Source organism: Osmia lignaria, chromosome 13 (genome assembly GCF_051020975.1).
Source record: "Osmia lignaria lignaria isolate PbOS001 chromosome 13, iyOsmLign1, whole genome shotgun sequence".
Classification (NCBI taxonomy): domain Eukaryota; kingdom Metazoa; phylum Arthropoda; class Insecta; order Hymenoptera; family Megachilidae; genus Osmia; species Osmia lignaria.
Genome location: NC_135044.1, coordinates 7,436,553 through 7,460,027, shown reverse-complemented (window position 1 = coordinate 7,460,027; position 23,475 = coordinate 7,436,553). Strand labels below are relative to the sequence as shown.

Sequence of the window (23,475 nt, the reverse complement as noted above, 5' to 3'; positions counted from 1 at the left end):
TTTCGCTCCCGCAGCGTATTTATGCAAGTGACTCGAGGAACAGGGGGCGCGATTTTTCAACAGGTACGATTCGATCGACGTAAAAGAAAAGATTTTTTTAAAAAAAAAACAACATATATAGAGAGAGAAAGTGTGAAGCTGCTTGGTAGGTTAAGTCGATCTGTTTACGTTCTTCCTCGATATTCCGATGAGGAATCGACTCGTATCGTTCGATTGACCACGAGATGAGTTACATAAAAATATTTTTAATAATAATCAAATGATTCGATCATCGGATCGAAGTGCGTTAAAATTGAATCGATTATGGCACGCTATTTGTTCGTACTACCGCTACCTCTGAGGCGTATAAATTGAAAAATGATCATAATTTTATTATATCGAAACGACAAAGGCCAATTGAAAATCAATCTGATATAGGTACGACCGGTTTTATCGAGATAAATATGAAAATGGTAACTGTTAATAAATGATATTAATTTTTGTAAATTATTCAAACATCTCAGTTTCATCGAACATTTACGAATGACGAGTCGAATCTCTTCGTTTAACTGAGAAACATGGCCACTGCGAATCGGCGTAACGTTAAATTACCTTGTTCTATCCTTCGAAATTCTTAGGACGTTGAAAGTGATATTTTATTTTTCGACCATCGAAGCAAACGCGCGAGAGTACGATCGATGAGGGACACATGTTCGTGTAGACACGCATACTCGCGGCCAGCCACGTTTCCCACAGACACTGCGCATCGTCGTTCAAACGAGGCAATCGATTCGCAACGAGTCACACTATCCTCCGATTATTGTTTAATCATTAGGTTGGCGCATGAAAAAAGTCTGAGAAATTTTCATTTTATCGTATCATTTCACATACTAAACATTGGTAGAACGGTAAATTGTTCTAGAGTACGTTAACCCCTGAACGTGCCAGCTATAAGTAGACATCGTTAAATAGACCTACTTAGTATACACTGGTAGAGTATATTAAAGCTATAAAAAATCCTCTCCCCTTACTCGAGTGAAAGCTAATCATTATTGAGCACAGTAAAATAGTATAACACTGTAGTAAAATCCTAAATTTATATTTAGAATATATGAGCCCTAGTAGAAGTTCGGGTGCTATACTATTACTCGTGTAAACAGTTGGGTAAGTGGTCGATGGAACAGTACTGTACTTGTTAAATTAAGTAAAGTATAGTTGTTAGGTAGAGCAACTTTATCATTAGCCTGTTCTCGCTATTTCGGTGCATTACTAACGCTAGTATACTATATCAATATAACCTAGCTTTAAACCTACCTAGCAGATCTGTGCCTTACTATTGCACACGGGATAGTGAGCGAGTCCTGCACGAGTGATTGCGAGAAAACGTAAGTCTAGGTTTCGCGCTACAGCCATCTAACGACAAGCGCGAGAAGTACTGTTGCTCGTCCTTTACTAACCAATGGAAGCATTCCCTTCCTTCTTTAGACTTCAATATTTTGTTCCACAGATGATTTTTTAGGAAAATGTAGGAGTTGTAAAAACAACGTTCCAAGAATTTTTAAGTTCCAGAATTATTGATTTCTATAGTACTAATAAATATATTACCTTGAACAATTATACTTCAAACAACATTTCATATGCACCAACCTAATGTATATTGACAAATTTCCTACTATATTAGTCTTAAAATAATGCAAAAAGAAACATTTACAATTTTAAACGAAAGATCAAAGAACAAAGTAAAATGAAGTTAAAATCATTAGAGAATTAGAATTTTGTAAATGTAAAAAATATATATTTTTTCTATATAAAAATATCATTACGTTTCAATTTAATTTGCCTAACGATAAAATTAATTATAAATTATGAAAGGTAAAATTCACGTTTCTTTGAAATATTCATGAAAATTAACCAGAGAACAGTGTGAGCTCGAAATATTTACCAATTTGTGTATATCGAGGAGAATATACGTGTAAATATTGTGGCCACCGCTTGCCTCGCCAATCTGAACTACTGATCTGTGACGAGACCAGCGTTCTACTCTAACGACACGAATTCTGCGAAACATTCAACTTACTAATCGAGGCAAACCACAGTTACAATGGTTCGTGATATTTAGTACAGAGACGAATACCAAGGCAATTTCATGGAATTATGTAATATATTGTAACCACAATAAACCAGAGCGGTGACGTGATACATCACCTTAAACCGCTGCCACGCGGTTTAACCCTTGAACAGCGGAGTCTGCGTCAACTGTGACTCAATCTTACAAGAATATTAACTTAAATTTAAATGTGTCATTTTTAAACGAAGTCATTTTCTAAATATTTATACTACTTTTGCTGGTATATGTATTCTACAGCATGGCAGCAGCTTAAGTAGCATTCATATCACTATTGTGGTTTATTTGGGCTACCCGAGGAAATAGCCTAATTTAACGGTTCAAACCACACAACTTATCATTGAGAAGATAAAATAAAATCTTTAATAATTTATCCAGATAAATTACCACAACTGAGATAAAAATTATCCAACACGTTCTAAGAACTTCTGATTACTTTCAAATAAATCAAAATTCAGCTGAATGTTTCGCAGAGATCGTACAAATATTTGTTGGAAAAACGAAATTGTCTTTTATTTCTGCTCGAATCACGATGTAACGTATCGACGATACATAAATTTGGAAAAGAGGAGGAACTCAGAAATATTTCGACAATTTAGTTCTTCCCTCGGGATCTTCTATAGTAAACTATAGACTCGTTTAGTTTTCATACGTATTGAACAAAGATACTTTTGACTATTTAAGGAAAATGTGAAAAAGGCTTACCAAACCGACGAGTAGAAAAAATACTAGGAATGTGCGGCCGAGGACCGTCTGGCAGTAAACGTCGCCATATCCTACCGTGGACATCGTCACGATCAGAAAGTAGACGCAGGTCCAGTACGAAAGCTGTTGAGGGTTCGTGAACTCGAACGGGTCCCCTGAGTTTTCAAGCTGCGAACAAACAATTATCACCCTTTTAAAATCGATGCATCGATGCTAGGAGTACGATGCGGGTAGCTGAAAATTTTGCCACCCAAGCCTCAGGTCTGGTTGGAACGAGTCAGGTCGGGAGACCCCAAAAGGGTTGTCCAGCAACATAAATTACAAAGAATATTTGTAAAAAACAAATTATGAGAAAATGTTGCTTCTTCGACTAAAAATCTTGGATAAAAGAATAAATAATAATCCTTACCAAATGAATGATGCCAGCAGCTGTTAACCAGACGGAGATGAAGATCGATACAAGTTGGGCGAGACGAATGGAGCTTGATGTCTTTAGAATGTTTAGATACTGGAGGATGTCAGGGACCGTCATCAGTCGAAGGGCTCGGAGGAACCTCAGTCCGATCCACGTCCGATCGAGATATATTGATACGAAGGATGGTGGTATCGTAAAGTAGTCCACGAACGAATACATCTCCAGCATGAACCACAGCTTGTCACTGGCGGCGATAAACTATAATAATACACAAAAACGAACATTCTTTGGTACCATTTTATCATCGTTATTCTCATTTGGAGATATTGTTTATATTTCAATACTAATTATAATATAATGTGTTAACTTACGCGTATAAAAAAGTAGACCATAAAAAATATATTGAAAGCTAAGTCTATCTGCTGAGTAATGTTGTTGCTCCACTTTTGGCAACGTTCCACCTCTTCACTGTAACAAAAAATATGAAATTTTTCTTAGATTTATAATAATTTGGCCAAAAATTGGATAACCAATAAGATTTTAATAAATAATTAATACTATCTGAAAGGTAAAAAAAATTGTCACCTGTTGAATATTACATTCTTTAATATCGTATTCTCTTACAAAAGTAAGTAATTTTATTTTCTTATTAAGAACGAATAAATTTATTCAGAAATTGATATCTAATCAAATTTGATGTATATTATAAAAATAAAAAATAATATTTTCAAAAAACAAATATCTGTCTTACCTGGAGGCATCAATGAAGTATATTATAAGCGATGCTATACTGAGAATGAAAACTAACACCACCTGAAACAAAAATCGACAAGATGATTATTTTTCAAGAAAATAATCTATTTCGTTACCTGTCTACTTCCGTTACGATATAGACACGTACTAGCTATCGATATGTACATCTGTACATACGATATTTCTCAACTATACAATTTCTCGTGGAAACGTATAGGTGCTTGAATAAATAAAGAAGCACGGCTTATGGTATTTTAACTGTCGATCGATCTCGACGGTTGGCTTTGTTCCAAGTAACAGCTCGTCAAATTTCAAGTAATTTCATTACATGTGCCATAAAACATCGCTGACTTATCGTTGAAATAAAGAGAAAATAATTAGTGATTTATGACTAATCCTTGATTAATAATCTACTTATTGTCAGCAACATTTACCTGCTAATAGATTTTATATAATACTTTTCCAACTGCTATTATATTCATGCTGGTGGTATTATTGATTTACTAATGATAAATTATAGATTCAATTTACTTATTTATTTACTGAAGAATAAAAATCAAACGCATGAACCTGGAAAATTATTCTTCCAATATATGAAATTCTTTCCCTTAAGAATTATATATCTAACTTTGAATAAAAAATTATTATTTATCATCTTGTGTTAGTGTAGAAGCTAAGAAAATAAGTAGCAAAAAAGAAAAAGCAAGAAATTTTCTTGAAAATTAAGTTTCTCAAAAACTAGAGCCAGTCTGTTTAAATCTAAATGGTCTAAGAAGAAATTAAAATTTATTTTGAACAACTAAATAAAAGAAACGGCTTGTAGAAAAGCAATGACAACGGGAAGAGAAACGGGTTAAGATGTTTAATTAAATGAACAATGCAGTGGACGATAATAAAACAAGCGAGCCACTCGTTCGGTTGGGATCCCTTTAAACACGAGGGTTGCGTCTTTACCTAGAGGGTGTAACATAGGTTAACAGAAGATAAGAGAAGAGGCAAAAGTGGTCTCCGCACATATGCCACGTAGGTGTCTTCTTCCTACATTCCCCTGAATCCGCTGACTGGACTCGTTTCGTCTAACAAACGAGCGCATCTAACACGAGAAAAAAGCTCTGAACAAGTCTCTACACAACTAGCATCCTTCATCGTACACGTGAACAACCCCGATGTCGCAGATGGCAGTAGCCATATAGTGTAATAAGGCGATAAAAGGAAAGACATATCAGTTCAAATATCCTTTTTACTTCAGCCTGTTTCCTGCATCCCTGAAGCTATTAAGCATTTTATCGAGTAGTAATTTTTTATTTTAAACAAAATTTATCTATACCTTCAAATAAATAATAATTAACTTAAATTTCTGACACTTTAGCAGGCTAAGTAATTTTATTATAAAATCAAAATTAAAATAAAAGATGTTGATGTCTTCTTGATAAAATAATACAAATTATGTAGAAATAAATTTTAGAATATTTAATAATTAAAAATTGTATCATTTTTCTTTCCAAATCAGTTTTAATATTAAAACCCTATATCGCCGTTTTTGCTAAGGAAACCTGAAAATTCCGTTTTGTAGAAATTACTGAGTAACTTTGATCTTTATTTGCAATTGTAAAGCGGGTATACATCTAACGCCAGTTGTTCAAGTGTTGAAACAGCAATGCATAAATAATTCTCGGTTCAACTATCGCTTGACTTGACACTGAGTTTAGCCGTAACGACAACAAATCTACCCTTTCAAGAGAAAATGGACTACCCTTAGCAGTAATGCTAACAGCTTTCCAAGTCTAGCATAAAACGTGGCGATCAAGATGTAGGTCAGCAGGTTATCGCCACCGTTGCTGACCTTCTCCAAAGCTTTTCCAACCAATTGCCCTTTTGGAAAGACAACGACAAAAACCGAGAAAAATCGTGAATCTTGAAACCATTCAGCCAGGTAATTCTTTTGTGAAGAAACTTGGAAATAACCACTTCAATAGAAATTGACTGGGTTTACTTATCGTTAAAATTTAACAAATATAATGTTTTTTGAATATCTCAATAAAAGATACTGAAAAAATGAAAAATCATTAAAATGTTATCTGTTATATAATTTTTAATTGTTAAATATTATAAAATTTACCTTTTTCCTTCATTTTTTAAATTATTTTCTAATTAGTCTTGCGGTTAAATTCTCTAATAATTATTTTATTAAACATTTAAACTCTCAAATATGACTGAAATATGATGGCAAGAAAATGACTGAATTTCTCCAACTTTGATTCTCATCAGATAAATCAACTTTCTTTTTCAAATCAATTCCTACTTCAAAGTGAAACGTAATAAGTAGCTGCAGTTATAAAAATAAATGCTCGAGCAGGTCTAAAAATAATCTTTACGCGGAGACGAATATTAACGGAAGTGAAACGAAATGGTAGCAGCAGTTCTTAAATCAAGTACCTATTTCCATTTCCACCTGTCTCTTTTATAAAATGTTATTACAGTTGATCAAAGCGCCTCTATCGTTTTCCTTGAAGACAACAATTTGACCTATCGTACTTCGTTATAAATAAAGGTTGACGTTCTTATTTTAGCGTGCGAATTAGCGTGGGTCTCGGACAGGCACATCACGAGTTGCCCTCGCTATTTTCGTATCGTCAGACCACGCTAATATAACTACATAGATGCAATCTAAACGACACTATCAAACGTTTTTAATTGATTTCTCAATTTTAAAGACTGATAAAAGAAATAAAAATAATCTGCAAATTAAATAACAAGATTTTTAAAATTCCTGCTTCTCCTTCTCACCACTTTCCAGTGTATACCCCAAAATTCTGCATTTTTAAGGTATATTTATCGTCAGTATTAAATGGAATCGATAAAAATAAAGTAAAACGTTGAAAAAACAAAATCAAAAGTAAGTGAGAGTCATTAAAAAGAAAATGTTATAATTAAAGTTAAACAAAGAATGAAAATAAACGTCTGTTTATTTTAGTACAGTCTGTTCAATGAATCCAACAATTAACCTATTTTCCAGCATAATTTCCTGCTGTAATTCTACACTTGTCCCATTGTTCTGCTAGTTTTCTTATTCAAGCAGTAAAGAAATTTTTATTTCGCTGACTGAACCACTCTAGGACATTTGTTTTCGCTTCTTTGTTATCCGTGTAACTTGACTGCACGTAAAGACTCCTTAAGAAGGCCAAACAAAAAGAAACCTTACTGCACGAAGTCTGAATTGTAAGGGGCAAAAAAAAAGATTTCAAATGGTTTTACACCTTTTGTAACAAAAAAAAAAAGAGTCTTATCGCTGAACAATGTTTTTCCAAGAAACTATAATTAATTGAATGGTAAAAATGTAGCCATTAGTCTAGTGGCTATTTTTAACCCTTGAAGGGCCAACTAAAAACAGAAAGGCAACAAGCTGATACCGCGTTACTTTTGAACCACAGATTAATTTTCATTTTATATTTAATATACTTTAAAATTCCAGTGGATCAAAATCTTTTGCAATTATTTTTATTGCATTTTACATTATACTGCTTAACCATCGGATGGCGGACCATGGAGAGAGCCCCAATTTTAATTTAATTTTTTGATCCAGACTCTGCTGTTCAAGAGTTAATTATGATAAGTTAAATTTAAATATTTTAATCGCATTGAAATTTATAAATTTATTTTTATTTTATTTATTGACTTTTAACAGAATACAATGGAAGAGTGTTAAGGATAAATAAGGAAAGATTCAAGAAAGATGTTCACCTTAATATACATCCATTTCCTTGAATAAATGCATTGGCTGGTAACAGAGCGTCCCAAATTAAAACGCACTAAGTGGCAGAAAGTAGGAGAACGAGCCCGTTGCCAGGCAAGAAGTTTTACATCCCGAGATGGCATAGCCCCAAGTTTCCATCGTTTCGCGCCAACGCCACATTCGACCGACTTTTCCTCGACCAACTATTTATAGGGATAAACGTGAAATTAAACCCTGAAAATCTATCGAAGACCAAAGGACAATTGCCTGCCAAAATAGACGCTAAAACTTACAATGGGGCCCCCTGAAAAGTGGGGCCTGGGACTGTAGCCCCCCTTATATTAAGCAATAAATTAATATATCATAAATGGTATTTTATGGAACTTTTAAGTGCCATTTTGCAATATTTTCATGTCACCAAATGGTATCAGAAATTGTCCATCTAATATGCAATAATCTAATGCTTTACTCGAAATCAAACAAATATAGGTAATTTTAATACCGAACAGAAAATTCCTTTATAAATTTCTTTGAGTGTTGACGGTTACTGTGCATCAGTCGAGACAGGAAATTAACGCAAAGGCCCAAGTGCGATAACACTCTACGGAAGTGATATCTACTACAAACATGATGTCGATGATCGCTTCCACTTTAATTCTACCTCTTTCTCCGCTTAGACTCTCTGGTTTTGTTTTATATTCTCGCAGCCTTTGTCTTTGTCCCTATATTCCTATACCGGTGGTTGCAAACGATTTAGGTCAAGTATTGCAACACGTTAAATAACGTGGGAGTTTTCATGTGATCAACCATTAGCTTGGCGAAGCTTTTTTTTATGGTCTGAAGAATCTTGCTTTGTGTTCCAAAGCTGTATTCTTTTTTTGCTCCTACAACAATTTAGAAACGAAGGGATTGTTTGAAAAATATTTGATTTTTAAAGTTACTAATTACCCACTTCTAACAAAATTATTTCATAATCCATTCATTCAAATAAATAAATAATTCCAGAGATAAGTAATTTTCTTATTAAGACAAATTAATGTATCATTAATTAATTGATGAAGATATCTATACTGTATAATTATCGCAAATGCTCGCTAAGGATTTTAAAATGATAAATTACCTAAATAATCAATTTGAAAATATTTCATTTAAATAATCACAATGTTTTCACGAGAAAATTCTTAACATCACCACGAAAATGTTGGCAAAAAGTTTAACCTCGTTTGGCTGACCTCGCTTCGTACCCGTTTCCGTTAATTTCTACAGGCATCGAACAGACCAAACTAATCACGTAAACAATATTCATGTACATGCAAATAAACAGACATCTTCGATGTAAGTGAAGGGGTAAATGAAGGAAGTAAATCTACGCGGCGTACACGCGTCCCATTCTTAACTAGTAAAACTAGATTATCGCTAATAGGCCTTGGCACACTGTACCATACTGAAAAACCGTGTCAGTCGAACGTAGAAGGGTGAGGGTTACACTCAGTATCTAACATTTTATAGTTCGACCAGGTCGAACCAGACCCGGACCTGACCAGCATCCAAACGATTGTCTCCTCCACCACCGGCGTCGTGACTAATCTGTTACATTCTTTGAAACTGATACTGGCATCTTGCCAATCTGCCACTAAAGACTTTTCTTCCAAATACGACCCCCCCCCCCCCCAAACTTCCTAACTCGACTTCTCCCTTTCTTCTCTTTTTCCTATTATCTTTCCAACCATTCTATATCGACAACAACAGATAAATAAGAAAAGTTGTCGAGGTTCATTTATTTACAGCACTGGGCATGATAGGCTTCTTTTTAGAGAAACGATGATACAGGGAGAGGAGGAGATTATCATTATTTTTTAATTTTCTAATTGCCACTACGTAGAAGAGAGTCTGAGTGAACTTCAATAATAATTTGAAATCCACTGCAGCAACACATTTCAGGATGAACTTATGAATGCTGAAACACGTAGGGGGAGAAAAATGGGACACGTGAAATATTCCTCGAGTCAGAGGTCACTCGACACATTCACGGTGAAACATCGAAACTTATTAAAGATTTCTAAGGCTCGCCGGCTTACAGGATATCTCGAGAACAGGCCATGCACGAGGCACAAGAGTCGCCAAAGGTTCTAAAAACTCTTCGTTCGCCGTTTTCTCGAGTCAAAGATGCGAAGGAATTAAATAAGGAATGAGACGGGTACCCACTGAAACCGATGCGGAACATTACAAAAAGAAAAAAGAAGAAATAAAACAAGAAAATTAAAGGGAAAAGATTGAACAGAGATTGATTTCGTTATTTAGGTCGGTCACTGAGAAGGTTACTTACTTGGACATCGGATAAAGGTTAAATTTCAATTACAGCAGACCGACAAATAAACCTTATCACTTTATACGAAAGAAAAATATTGTTATCTAGGAAATAAGGGTAGATGTAGCATCTGGGACCATTTGGAAAATTACTATGCCATTAACTGACATGTCGCTAAGGAAGAAAAAGAACATGTACCTATCGGTATGGCCCAAAATATACAGAAAATCAAAACTAATTATTTTAAATATTGAACAAATTTTTTTGGACAAAAGTACCATTTTGCCATTTGAAAGAAAAGTCACGATCGGCCTAGTCTCCATTATTGAACATTTTTAATAATGACTATTTACAATATTTCTAATCAATTAAACAAAAAATGAAATCAAAATTGGGGCTCTCTCCGTGGTCCGTCATACGAGGGTTAAAATAAAAAAGCTTGTGTCTACGGACACAAGTCCCACGACATTTTAGCATCTTTAGACTTGGATATAAGCGAGCTTCTATATTCTGAACGAGCAGCAAGGCATCAATGCGAATGCAAATAAACTACGCTTTCCAAGGCACTCCCACTCCCTTCAATTGCATTCAATGCAAGGACCTCAGTTGTGGAAAATGAGACGCGTATATAATCGTCCGCACACAGGGAGTGTATTATGTGCACACCGGTTTTGTCTCTGCGATACCATTATGGCGGCATTTCCATTTATGACGGTCCTACGAAGCAGGCCGACCGAGTCTATCTTCGCGCTATACGTCGAACCCACTTTCGAAAAAAAATAAAACCTCCTTCGCGTTCAGATATGCACATTGCAGCCGGTGCAACAGAAAATCTCTCGAACAAACGATATCATCCTTATCGTGGCGAAGGAAACAGAAAAAAAATCAAGTGCAATCGTAGATCCGTGTGCTGGTTCGACACAGATATCCGTTCGAAAACGACAATTTATTTTCTTTCCGAAAGAAATTATACAATTTTCTTTTTCGTGCCTCGTAAAGATGAAGAAAATGAAAAATAGAATACTTTTGTGAAGAACTAAGCGAAGCCTCCGCTTACCGAACGGCCAGTGTCGTCGAACTCGAGTCCAGTTTATTTTTATTCGAAAATATTTATAATAACGGATGAGTCAGGGAGGGAGGATGAGAGATTACAGGTTTATGAGCGGGAAAACCATCAGAAGGAAATGGTACCTCAGAGATCAGACGCGGAAATGAAATTTCCTTCGCTGCGTCCGAATGCACAACGGTTGAAATATTTAGAAACATTTCTATCAGCGTGGAAATTGTTATTTTCAACTGAAAAATAAAATGAAATTCCATAAAAGCTATGGGACTAACGGCAATGCTCCTAGGACAAATACGACCCGATGAATTTTCGAACTGGGTGCAAAGCTTCAGTTGGTTTCAGCTGAAAGTAAAGCCTAGTTTACATTGATAGAATAAATAGTAACTTGCTCGCATACCCTAATGACCTACTTCTGTTAACTTCATTGGCTATTATAATTTCTACATTAATAATCATATACTAACTGATGTTGTTGCGTTTTTAACTGTACGGTATGTATTGATTTTCTAACGGCGGGGATGGGCAACTTAGTGCCAGCAGGGCAGCTATTTTATCGCTTGCCAAGGGCAGCTGAATCACAACTCTCAGGGCAGCAGCCGCACGGTGGGAGAACGTTCCAATGAGAGAACAGTGGACCACGTGCTGGTTTTAGCGGGTTATGAAAGCGATCTAACATTGAACGAGAAGTGGCTAGGCTGCATCTTATTCCTCTTAATAGCTCCTGACATCACTCTACCGAAAGGCTGCCTTGTGCTTTGCTTTAGGGCAATTCAAACTACCCTAATGCATCGGAATAGGAGTTCTAAAGGCAATGATCGTCGGTATAATCTTCCAAACAATAGGATACATTGTAATCCAGACAAACAAGGAAGACGTTTAACGTGCTGTTCGAAATTTCTGTGGTAAGACAGGTTGAAGGTATAATTATCAAGGATACAAATAGCTAATTTGCGAAAATGGATATTTAACAATTAGATAGCCATTAGGAACGCAACTAGCCATTTTGTGTTAAGGATTTTTATCGAATGAAATCTATTCTAGAAGATTAAGTTAAGTAAGGTGCTAGCATATAAGGTTTTCTGTAACTCGATAAGACTTAATGCGAAAAGTAAGGCACATGTCACCTAGTTTAGAGAATCATATGGTTGTTCGTTCAAGCAGTGGGTAACTGTAAGTTGCAGTTAGATTAGATTAGAGAGAAACCTACACCGTTGTCATTGTAAGACACGTGGTCATTACGTAAAACAGTCATTTTCCTTTCTTTTTGTAGCCATTCTTAACGTCGCGTCGCGTCAATCATAAACGTAATTAATAGTGGCAAAGTTCGATTGTCATTATTAACAATAGATGTAGGTACTTTTCCATGATTTGACAAATTGGATATTAAGCAATGAAACGGTGCAATTTTTAATTCTCTTTACTAATAAAAATTGTTATTCACCAATTTCCTTTCTCAAGCTTGCAAATAAAATAAAATACGCTAACAAAATATTGTTTTTTGTCCCCTATAAATTGTGCTCCATTCTAATTATAATTGTACTGAAATGAATAGTCATAGAAAGGAGTAATTTTTATTTGTACAAGGTAAGGAAAAGATTGAATTGGATAGCCTTCGAGGAAGAGGAAAGCTGGAATACACGCCCCTCAGGATGGAACACGCACTGCGTAGAAACTACCCCTCTACTTCAATCAACGACGTACTGGTTCCACGAACAAAAACTAGGTCACTTGCTACGATACTCGTGCTAACTGGTGTCGGGAACTCACTTTCTGTACATGATATCGCGTAGGTAGATAGATAGGCGTGTATAGATGTACCAGGCATATAGGTGCCATAATTTTTTACCTTTTCATACAGTTTTAACCTACTCCAAATTCTTACTCGGTCGCAGATCAATCACCACGACCGATACAAATTGTACGGTATTAGTTTTCAAAATTGATTTATAGCGAATCGTTCAAGTTTCGGAAGGACAAAATGCTTGCATTTTTATATTTCACATAGTGTAAAGTGACCTTTTATTTTAAATTTATCTTAAATAAAAATCATATCTAAGGCCGATTAAGAAATTAGTTGCTGATTTGTTCAAATATCAATAATTTCTAATTTAATTATGTCTAAAGGATATGTGTGACAATTTTAATTTTTAATTATTAGTAAAAAATAAATACTAAAAACAAAGGCAATTATTAAAATTAATAATACACATCATAAATAAAAACCTATATTCTCAAATAATAATGGGGCTCTCTTTATAGTCCGCCATTCCAGAGTTAAAGGGATATTCCCAAGCTATGCTTCAGATCAAAGAACTCATTTCTTTTTTAGTTACAAGTTAGTTAAAGGTGAAAATCCTAAAACTTGATTTTAATTGCATCTTTAATTTTATATTAAAAATCAGGAAATAAGGAAAATAAAATATTTTACAAAACCACGAATATCAGCTGTCTAATTATTCTAATCTGAGCACAATACTGTATACAAAGGGACATATCGAACGTTGCGAAGGATGGTTTACTTTCAACGGTATAATGTACGTAAATAAATATGTAGTCATAGAACCATTGTACGTTCGATTTTCTGATATTGAAATAACATTGGGGTCGGTTCTCGAAATTTGAACTGTATACATTTTTAAAACAAAACCTTATTTCCTTCTCCTATTTAAATTGACACTGTTGATAGATTCGTGTTTGATAGTTTCTATGGTATGTTAAAATTACCACTTTTCATATTGTTACTTGCATATAACGTAATAAAGATAAAGTAAACATGCATGTACTGAAGCCACGAGTAGGTACGTGACACCTGCCATCAAAGCGTTAACACGTCGGCTACCACAGTAGAAATGGCCGCGTATGTTGAGACCCACTTTAGTAGAACTATTTAATACACAATATGTACACAGAAATATTTAGAGAGACTAACTTGGAATCTCCTCTTTTTGCACACAAAAAGACATGAATAAATAACGGAATTGATGGGATACATCTTTCCCGATACTTCTTAAATAATGGAAACTTAAATTGCACGTGACCCTACATGATGCAATAAATATAATATGTATACCTAACCAAAGTGAAGAATAATAATATAAAAATCCACGTATTAAAGTGAAGAATACATAACACCAGCCATTAAAGTGTTAATTCTATTAAAAATCGTTGATATTTCTTTCTTTTGATTGTTAGGTTATGTTAGATACATGGCGCCGGTGACCGGCGACCGCCACTTCAGACAATCGTTCTGACAAAGGGTTAACCCTGAAGGTAAGTAAGAATAAAAGAAAGGATAAAAACTTACCAAAATACGGCCCGTGGTGGTTTGTCCAGAAATCAGTTCACCGGCCCAGTCCTTGGCTTCGGTCATAAAAGTCCCCTCGAACTCCTTGCCCTGGCGGCTCGTCTTTTGCTCTTTCTGCTTCGGGTCATTTGGAGAGAATTCGGGTTCCTTGCGACAGCAGAGGAAGGCGAACGCACGCCAGAGGAGTACGATCAGCAGCCCGGCGAGGAAAGTGAAGATGCTCGATAGTAGAAAGCACCACCATTTCCGTTCCTTCAGGCAGTCGTCTACCGGGGGCTGCTCGGTCGCCTCTTCGGTCGTCATTACGGTGGATCTCTGCTGCCCCCGGGTCACACATTCACCGGCGGCTATCACAAGCAGCGGCCAACAGGGCGCTCTTTATGCGCTTCATAATTTCGTGCTGCCACGGGTCGCAGCACGCCACGCTGCAACTCTGCACGCCTCTTGCGTTTCGTCGCAGCTTCTCGCAGTTTTCCGACCACTCACCCACCAAACAGTTTTCCACCACTTTACTCTCCTTTATCCTCCTTCAAAACTTCTTAACTCACGCACGCACCAACGATCACCACCATATCACAACCCCCCTCCCCCCAACCCCACGATTATATGAAAATTCCTTTCCACCGATCTTACAACACCAATTCTGTATTTTCCTAAGTCCCTGTACAGCGAACCTATTCGCCACCTTCTCTCCGCTATCCCAGCTAACCTCTTCCCTTTTCTCCCTCACTTATTTATCACACTCTCGTATCACTAACTCACTTTCTTCTACCCCTTTCGTTCCTCCGTACGTTTCCCTCTCGCGACTCTTCCTTCCTTGTCGCCTTGTGAAATCGCTCGATATCGATCGCACCCGTTTTCACCATTCGACAGATTCGCACCGGAACAGATCTTTTCCGTTAGCAAACGATTAGCGACGTATGATCGGTGGCCCGATGCTGGTGGACTTCACCCGTGGTCGCTACCATGTGGTCGATTGTCCGTCGATTATCGACGAGTTCCGTTTCGTTAAGAAATTCTCGCGACTCTTCGGGTCCAACGAAATTTATTGTGAACCAAGGATCAGCACGACTCGCTTTCGACACGTTCGGCGGCAGCTGATGCCGCCGCCGCCGCCGCTAATGTTGCAGGTAGTTCCAATCTCGAAAGGGGGAGAATCAGAAAACAAGAAAACAAGCCACTGACACCACTACGATGTATACACATACGTAATATATATACTATGTATCCGTGTATGTGTGCGTGTACGTGTGTTTACATATACATGTATATATATTTATATGCACACATACATATGCGTGTATATATTATATATCAAACTGGAATCCATGGATCGTACGCGACGAAACGCGCTACCGATCACGGGGGAAAAAAACTGATCTGAACTCCGTACGCGTGTCCCGCTTCCTTAACCTACTCGACTGTACCACCGACGACGACGACGACGACGACGGCGACGACGGCGATGAGGACGACCGAGTGTTCCGACGACCATACCACTGCTCTGCAGCAATCAATACGCAACAATGGACCGGGACCAATAAGCTCGGAGCTTTTCCTGACGTAGACGCACGCTCCCTCGCTACACTTCATCCCCCACTATTCCCCCTTAAAGCTTTAATGGCAAAGCTCACCAGCAGAGACCGCCACGTTGAACCAGCGTTGCGCCAAAACACATCTAACCCTTGTTGTACCAACTCAGAATTCAACAACCGATTTGACTCTTCTCTTACTGCTGACGAAATTTTATCTTATTTATGTTGTCACAATACGTACTTATATTACGAGCCACTGAGAAGCTAGTTCAACACGTCGATTGCCAATGAATGTCGAATAATTGAAAGATTTTAAGGTCACTTTTGTCACTTTCAAAAGGAGAGTATGTTATTATTATTATTATTTAATAATAATACCACACCATATTATTATTTTTGTAGGAAAAAATTATGTTATTATTTTAGGGTTAAACAATATGGTTACAATCGTTTTCAATTATTCATCATTCATTTAAGCAATAATAATAATAATATACAAAGTGATTAGTCGTGCTAGTCGTCCCTTACAATTACAAATTACATCGTGCTTAAAATGTGCTTAGGAAACAATTAGAAAATTCATATACTATATAAAACAAGTTATACAATGTATATTCTTAAATAATAATTTGTTAATAATTGTATTGAACAATAAAGATTATTTTGCACATCTTATTTGCAATGTAAAATTATTGCGATTTTATTATCTTCGTAATTTTGTAAACTTTAGATTATAAATGTTATCACTATTGTTGATGTTTTTTTTTTTTTTTAATAATAGATTGAAATTATCGATTTTGCCTTTTGACAACATCACAAGTGTTACACATTTGCTGATAATTATATTGTATGTAATATACTTTTAGTACATTATTCAAACGTGTTTCGCATAATTTGAAATTTAATGGTTCAGAAACACTCTAATTGACATTAATTATTTATACACATAAAGCAATTTAATATGCGGGATTAAATAATTTATTTTATTAAAATATATATATATAAAATATTAGAATATAATAAAATCGAAATAATAGCAAAAGCAATTCTGTTTTACGATATAAATTGATTTCATTTTTAAATTTCATAACTCCTATAGGGGTGGCGAGCATCCCTCGTGTTCACCTGTATATGTATACCTAACTATCATTTCTTAATGTAATACATATTTAATATCATTTAAAGAGTATAAACAATGCAATTTATGATCTTCAACGTTTGCTGTACGTAAATTATTTATGATCTCATTCTACAAAAGATCGGCTGAGTTGCCATAACTCTCTAATATCTAATTAATGGTTGCGAGTAATCGATACGTGGCTGTAAGTTTACGCTGTAAGTTCTAAAACAAAACATGTGTAATTGTTTACAATTGATAAAAATACTGCTGTATGACAATACAATCTAAAATTTAAAATAAAAAGGGAAGAGAGTAAAAGTGGAAATAATAATTTATATATAATAGAAATAAAATCAAAATGTCAGAAGAAAAAATTGAGAGGTATTTATAAAATCCATCCATATATACGAAATTTGTTATATACTTGTATAAATAATCATGAACTTTTTAATGTATTTATTTGCTAAGTATTTTGTTTCTATGAAATTATAAAGGTTATTCTTTTAAGGTTATGTATTATTCAGCATTTCAATTGTACATTTTAAATAAATTTTTACAGTCTAATCGATAAAGCAGATGGAACGCAAATTGAATCTATGGAAGATAAGATAAAAATAAAACAGGATGATAAGGGTAAACAAAAACATAAACAAGAAGATACCTCTGACAAATCTAATGGTCGAGCAAATAACAATGAAAGTGGAAATTGTTATTGGTAAAATTTCTAATTTCATATAAGTAATATGTAAACAATAGTCACCATGAATTATTATAGATTTTCATAATTTTTCAGTGGAAAGGAAAGAAATCTTAATATCATAGAATTATTGTGTGCTAGTTGCTTAAGATGGTTTCATGAATCTTGTATCGGTTATCAGTTGGGTAAATTAGTTCCCTTTATGATGAATTATATATTCATGTGCAAAAATTGTTCTCCTACTGGTCTAGAGAGTTTCAAAAAGAACCAAGCACGTAAGGATAATAATTTCAATAACATCAGTAATGTATCATTTATATTGTTGAACTAAATTGTAAAATTCTAATTGTTTCAGCATTTCCACAAATGTGTGTAACAGCAATAGCAAATCTGTTACAAATGTCCCAAAAAGATAATGAACAAAAAATACTTTTTCATAAAGACAAAGATATTATTCCTTTCATTGAATGTCACTGGGACAGTATGACTACAATGCCCCGCCGAGTTACTCAATCTTGGCATGCAACGGTAAATCATTATATTTTGTATTATTACTAATACATAATTGCTTGTTACTTACAATTTGTCATAAGAAACAAATATACAGATGTCCCCATGTATCCGTGTTATTATGTTCGAAGACCTAGTGCGGGTAATACCGAATACTATACAAAACATCGCATTCGCTTAATTTACATAAATTTTAATGTAGAATATTATTAACATTAAGTAACGATAATCCTTCTTTAATAATAAAAATAATAATAAATTAATAATCTCTTCCTCTGGAGCCATACAACTCCAAGAAAATATCACACAAATCCGCGGATAAGGGGACCAACTGTGCTAATATTTAACTAATACTATCTATGAGCCTCCATCAATATTTGCTATTTCTAAATTGTTGTACTATTTACTTTTTAATTTTTATAATTAAAATATTTTTATGGTATGCTCATAAATATAATGTATCCTTCCGTTTAATAAAATATATTTCTTTTAAACCAATTACCTTTAATATGAGTGAAATAATTGTGTTAATGCAGATACATAGAGCTCTATTAAAAGACGTTGGGTCGCTATTTACTATCGATGAAAGTGCTCTAGATGGTCAGTTATTTGGACTTACATGCTCTGATCTGCAAACAATCAAACCAAATTACGAAGCAATGATTAAAGGTGGTCATCTAAAAGTAACTGAAATGGGTGTTCAACATGTTGGTAAGTATAATTACAAACTGATTGTATCTTTGAATTATTCCAAAATAGAAAGATATGTTCAAAATTTAAATATGAGTTGATAAATCATTTATTTTAAATTAATATCGCTACTGCTTTTCTTTGGGAAATATAAAAATATACATGCTACCCTGTATCCAATCCCGAATCCCGTTACGAATATTTTTTCTATTCCACTTCTACATACTTATACATTCATATCTGCTTTTATCTTTTGGTTTTCCGTAGCCAGCCTTTTTTTATTTTAGTTATTTCTTATCTTATCAAGAAATGAATCAGTACCATGATATCACAGCTTGTTTGATCATAATGTCTATAACTTTAATACATTTAGTTTCTTAATAAATTCTGCATTATGATTTAGTGTCAACATATAATATAGAACAATACCAATTATAAGTAACCATCATTTCACTATAGAAAATACTTAATCATCAAAATTACACATCCATTGTATTTCTTAGTCAATTTCGCTAATGAAATATTAAAGTTAATATTGTATAGTCAATTTTATAAGTGTAATTATGGATTGTTCAGTGCCACTTAGTGGAGGACTTCGTGGTCGCAATGCAAAACGTAAATTTCCTGGAGAAGGAACGGGCACGGGTCCTGGTAAAAAGGGTAGAGGTTCAGATATGGCAGCTCCTAAATTACCAGCCCATGGTTATCCTCTTGAACATCCTTTCAATAAAGATGGTTATAGATACATCCTTGCTGAACCAGATCCTCATGCACCATTCAGACAGGTATGTTATTATACTGCTTTTGCTATTTTACTTAATGAAAACTTAAATATCATTAACATCATTTAATAGGAATTTGATGAAAGCAGTGACTGGGCTGGAAAACCTATTCCTGGATGGTTATACAGGGCTTTAAGTCCAAGTGCAGTTTTACTTGCTTTACATAATAGAGCTCCCCAGCTCAAAGTTTCTGAGGACAGGCTTGCAGTCACTGGAGAAAAGGGCTATTGCATGGTCAGAGCTACTCACAGTATGTCGGAATCGATCACGTGATTTTATTTCATTAAGTTAATGAACATACTTTAAATAACTTGTAATTAAATCAAATTGCCTTTTATATTCTTTGTATTATTATTGTGTAGATGTAAGTAGAGGTACATGGTACTGGGAGGCGACTATCGAAGAAATGCCTGAGGGGTCAGCCACAAGACTAGGCTGGGGTCAAGAATATGCTAACTTACAAGCTCCACTTGGTTACGACAAATTTGGATATTCTTGGAGATCTAGGTACTGTGACCGAAACTAAGGAATTTTAGATTTTTTATTTCGACCCTTCACGGTCGTAAATCAAACTATAACCCCGCACTAAGAAATAATTATTGATAGGAAGGGTACACGATTTCATGAAAGTAGAGGTAAACATTATAGCAATGGTTATGGAGAGGGTGATACCTTAGGATTTTTAATACTTTTACCTGATACACACGATGTTTCACATTTACCAAATACCTATAAAGATCGGGTAAGTAAAAGTTCCAATTTATGTACAATATTTCTGTGTTTTCATAAATTGATATTTACACAATAGCCCTTAGTTAAGTTCAAAAGCCACCTTTATTATGAAGAAAAGGATCAAGTACCTGAAGCGCTTAAAGCTCTAAGACCACTCGAAGGAAGTAAAATTGTATTTTACAAAAATGGAGTAAATCAAGGCGAAGCATTTGTTGATATTAATAAAGGGGCCTATTATCCTACTATCTCGATTCATAAAAGCGCCACAGTTTCTGTCAATTTTGGCCCGAATTTTAAGTATCCTCCTACGAACATGGCTTTTAGAGGGGTATGTATGATATTAATCATCTGTATTGAATTTATACATTTTTTCACATAATTTGTATTTTACAGGTGCATGACAGAGCAGAAGAAACAATAGCAGAGCAATGTATGGCTGATATACTTTATTTCACCGAAAACGAGGGAAAATTAAGACTGGATACTTTTGCTTTATGACATTAATGTATCTTTTATTTTTGGAATTAATTTTTATTTTTGATTAAATATACGGAACTACCACATATTAAGTTCAAACCTTCATGATTATAGTGTTTTATGTTTGTTCATTTGTTTTAACGATTGAACAGAATTAAATTCTATTTTTGAGAAGTATAATTACATAATATGAAATCATTATACGTCGTTATTTTCCAAAGCCACCTCGACAAGCGGGACTTGGAGCTACATTACTATTGTCTTCCCATTGACTAGGTGTTTTTGCCTTTGTACAGAAGCAATAGACAAAGATTTATTTTTATTCTAACTATGTGAACTAAGTTTCAAATATTTTTATAACACTTACTACGATTGATAATGCGTGCACGCCGTTTTCCAGTTCTACTTGCAATAAGTTGTTTATCATTTGATGGCGCTAAATTGACAAAATTACATCTTTGATATAAATACTCTGTTACGTAATACATAACAGTAAGGACTACTGTACTTAGTAAAGTACGAACGTGTTAACACGCTCGGGCCCACTTGAGTAGATCTACCGATACTAGAAAAGCTACAAGATTCAAAAAGGTTGCAAAATCATTTAAGTATGAAAAAAACATGAAATCCAATTCTCAAAGTGGAAATAAGAATCTAAAACACCGGCGTCATCAAAAGAACGTCGCGTCTTAATGATTTAAATTACAACCTCCCCTTATCTCGGCGGAGACGAATCTGTTACTATGGGCTTGAATGTGTTAATCTAAATTCTCTTTTCGAAAAGACTCTTCATAATGATAGAATCTATTGTGTAAAAGCTAAATACCCATTATAATCTTAAAATTAAGCAAAATTTATTAACCTAGAGTAACTATGTTGTAAATTTTGTCTTACCTTAAGAAGAGGTTTATCTGTGAACTTATCAGATACAACAATTACTTTAAAATGAGTTTCAGATCCTTTAGGAACATTATGCATATATGATTCATTTATTATTTCAATATAAGATGGATTCAAAGAACCCATCAACTTTTTCCTTATTGAATTTTCTATTGGGTTAGTCACTACAGAACTCATTTTTTGTAGAGGTACCAATGTTTTTGCATAGTCTGTGAATAATATAATATAAAATATGCAATAAAAGTATTTTTACTGCCAAGAAATATTAAAAGATAATTAATTTTTTATTTCTATGTTGTAAAGAAGAGTTGGGTTAGAATGAATAAAATAAAACCTAACCTACGAATTTTGTAATTTAACCTCATAAAAAAAAGTAGCATTAATAATATAAAAAATATTACTCACTTTTTCCTACTGCTAGCACAGTTCTATACATTTGTTAAGTTATATTACTTTACAAATAAATAAATTATTTATAAGAATGTTTAATTGAAACGCAGATTTGATCATATGACAAGAATTACAACATTGCATATTTCTTTACTCCAAGGCAATACTTTTTGTTCTAAAAATGTTACTTTGAACATTAATATTGTATTCCATTGCTCATTAAATTCCAAAATTTATTTTGAATGTGAGAAAAAAATATGAACATAATTATACTTATAAGTTACATAAGTATACCTGATGTCACGAGAGTCCATAACTGCGAAAAGACCAGTTTTCGTTCTTTTCTGCGCATTGTCGCTCTGATTGGCGATACTTCCAGCGGAAGTGGAAAGCGATTGGCGAATCGCTTTCCCCCACCATCGCTGCGTTCCTCTACCATCTTTCAACCTGTGCGCTTAGTTATGGACTCTCGTGACATCAAGTATAAGTACTTACGATTAATGACAGAATTCTATCCACGTATCGTTTAGGTTATCATTTTATTAAATTTTTTATACATATATACATATATTCAATTTGGAAGTCACGAAATACGACATAATTTCAATTTTTGTTTTACAACATCTAATAGACATTTCCTTATAAATTTCTGCGCTTAAATATCAATTTGAAAATTGAAAACATTTTCATTACATTATGAATATTTAAATTTGAAGAAGCGCAAAGTTGCGCGCCAATCTTTTAAAATACTTTTCAAATTATGGCAGATCATTCATTACTCGTCTGTACGTTAGTACTTATTTTATTAAGATATTGTTAATTATTGTGGATTTTAAAGAAGGAAATTAATGGGAAAACAAACAGTTAAGAATAAATATACTCTATATAAATAAATTTTTTAGCTTTCAGTAATCTTTGTTAGACAAAAGGGAAATAATGTTTTAACCACTGTAAAATAACAGTAAGCACAATGTATTCTTTGAATGCTTTATTTATTATTGTGTTCAGACAGATACTTATAAGGAAAATTCAAACTGCGCCAGAAAATTATTAAGTTTTGAACAATATCAAGTGACTAGGTGATGGATTTCAACTTCCATCAATATTTCATCTATAAAAACATTTTATTATACACGGTTGTAGGCACATTATTAACTCTTAAAATTTTTTTTTCTTATCCCGTTAAAACATTGTGTTATCACATTCGCGATAAACAAACATTATAACATATTTACATTTTACAACATTCTAGTA

General features: G+C 34.3%; 3 protein-coding genes across 41 annotated transcripts in view; 1 reads left to right on the top strand and 2 right to left on the bottom strand.

The window, feature by feature from the left end:
* The window catches only part of slo (calcium-activated potassium channel slo), a 64,135-nt gene extending 48,799 nt beyond the window's left edge, over positions 1–15,336 (bottom strand). For 34 of the 37 annotated variants that reach the window (XM_034319144.2, XM_034319174.2, XM_076691629.1 and 31 more), the window contains exons 1-5: positions 14,389–15,336; positions 3,976–4,037; positions 3,596–3,692; positions 3,219–3,482; positions 2,810–2,977 (exon numbers count right to left, since the gene is read on the bottom strand). In XM_034319144.2, coding sequence (XP_034175035.1) covers positions 2,810–2,977; positions 3,219–3,482; positions 3,596–3,692; positions 3,976–4,037; positions 14,389–14,691 — 894 coding nt within the window. In that variant the 5' untranslated portion in view covers positions 14,692–15,336. The remainder of the gene's footprint in view (positions 1–2,809; positions 2,978–3,218; positions 3,483–3,595; positions 3,693–3,975; positions 4,038–14,388) is intronic. The other 3 variants (XM_034319167.2, XM_034319171.2, XM_034319170.2) reach the window with 1 other exon arrangement.
* A 153-nt stretch (positions 15,337–15,489) lies between these two features.
* On the bottom strand, positions 15,490–23,232 carry LOC117601878 (bolA-like protein DDB_G0274169). 3 transcript variants are annotated; one of them, XM_034319201.2, is made up of 4 exons: positions 22,516–23,232; positions 21,826–22,040; positions 21,299–21,367; positions 15,490–18,879 (listed from the first exon to the last, which is right to left on the bottom strand). In XM_034319201.2, the coding sequence occupies exons 1-4, from the start codon at positions 22,658–22,660 to the stop codon at positions 18,856–18,858; spliced, it is 453 nt and encodes a 150-aa protein (XP_034175092.1). In that variant the 5' UTR covers positions 22,661–23,232; the 3' UTR covers positions 15,490–18,855. The 3 variants fall into 3 exon arrangements, with proteins under 3 accessions (XP_034175092.1, XP_034175091.1, XP_034175093.1); XM_034319200.2 differs by lacking the exon at positions 15,490–18,879 and adding an exon at positions 20,940–21,217; XM_034319202.2 differs by lacking the exons at positions 15,490–18,879; positions 22,516–23,232 and adding exons at positions 20,940–21,217; positions 22,237–22,509.
* ash2 (set1/Ash2 histone methyltransferase complex subunit ASH2) lies at positions 17,282–21,019 on the top strand. The gene is made up of 11 exons (XM_034319184.2): positions 17,282–17,424; positions 17,603–17,758; positions 17,837–18,015; positions 18,096–18,268; positions 18,787–18,961; positions 19,517–19,725; positions 19,795–19,972; positions 20,085–20,229; positions 20,329–20,464; positions 20,531–20,782; positions 20,848–21,019. The coding sequence occupies exons 1-11, from the start codon at positions 17,402–17,404 to the stop codon at positions 20,950–20,952; spliced, it is 1,731 nt and encodes a 576-aa protein (XP_034175075.1). The 5' UTR covers positions 17,282–17,401; the 3' UTR covers positions 20,953–21,019.
* Positions 23,233–23,475: the final 243 nt, after the last annotated feature.

Bases quoted from the DNA above. Each gene is read 5' to 3' on its own strand.
- ash2 (XM_034319184.2), top strand. From the start codon at position 17,402: ATGTCAGAAGAAAAAATTGAGAG. The intron at 18,269-18,786 runs GTAAATCATTAT...GTGTTAATGCAG, and splicing joins CTCAATCTTGGCATGCAACG to ATACATAGAGCTCTATTAAA. The intron at 18,962-19,516 runs GTAAGTATAATT...TGGATTGTTCAG, and splicing joins AATGGGTGTTCAACATGTTG to TGCCACTTAGTGGAGGACTT.
- LOC117601878 (XM_034319200.2), bottom strand. From the start codon at position 22,660: ATGGTAGAGGAACGCAGCGATGGTGGGGGAAAGCGATTCGCCAATCGC. The intron at 21,368-21,825 runs GTAAGACAAAAT...TTGTCAATTTAG, and splicing joins CAGATAAACCTCTTCTTAAG to CGCCATCAAATGATAAACAA. The intron at 21,218-21,298 runs GTAAGTGTTATA...TTCTGTACAAAG, and splicing joins TGCACGCATTATCAATCGTA to GCAAAAACACCTAGTCAATG.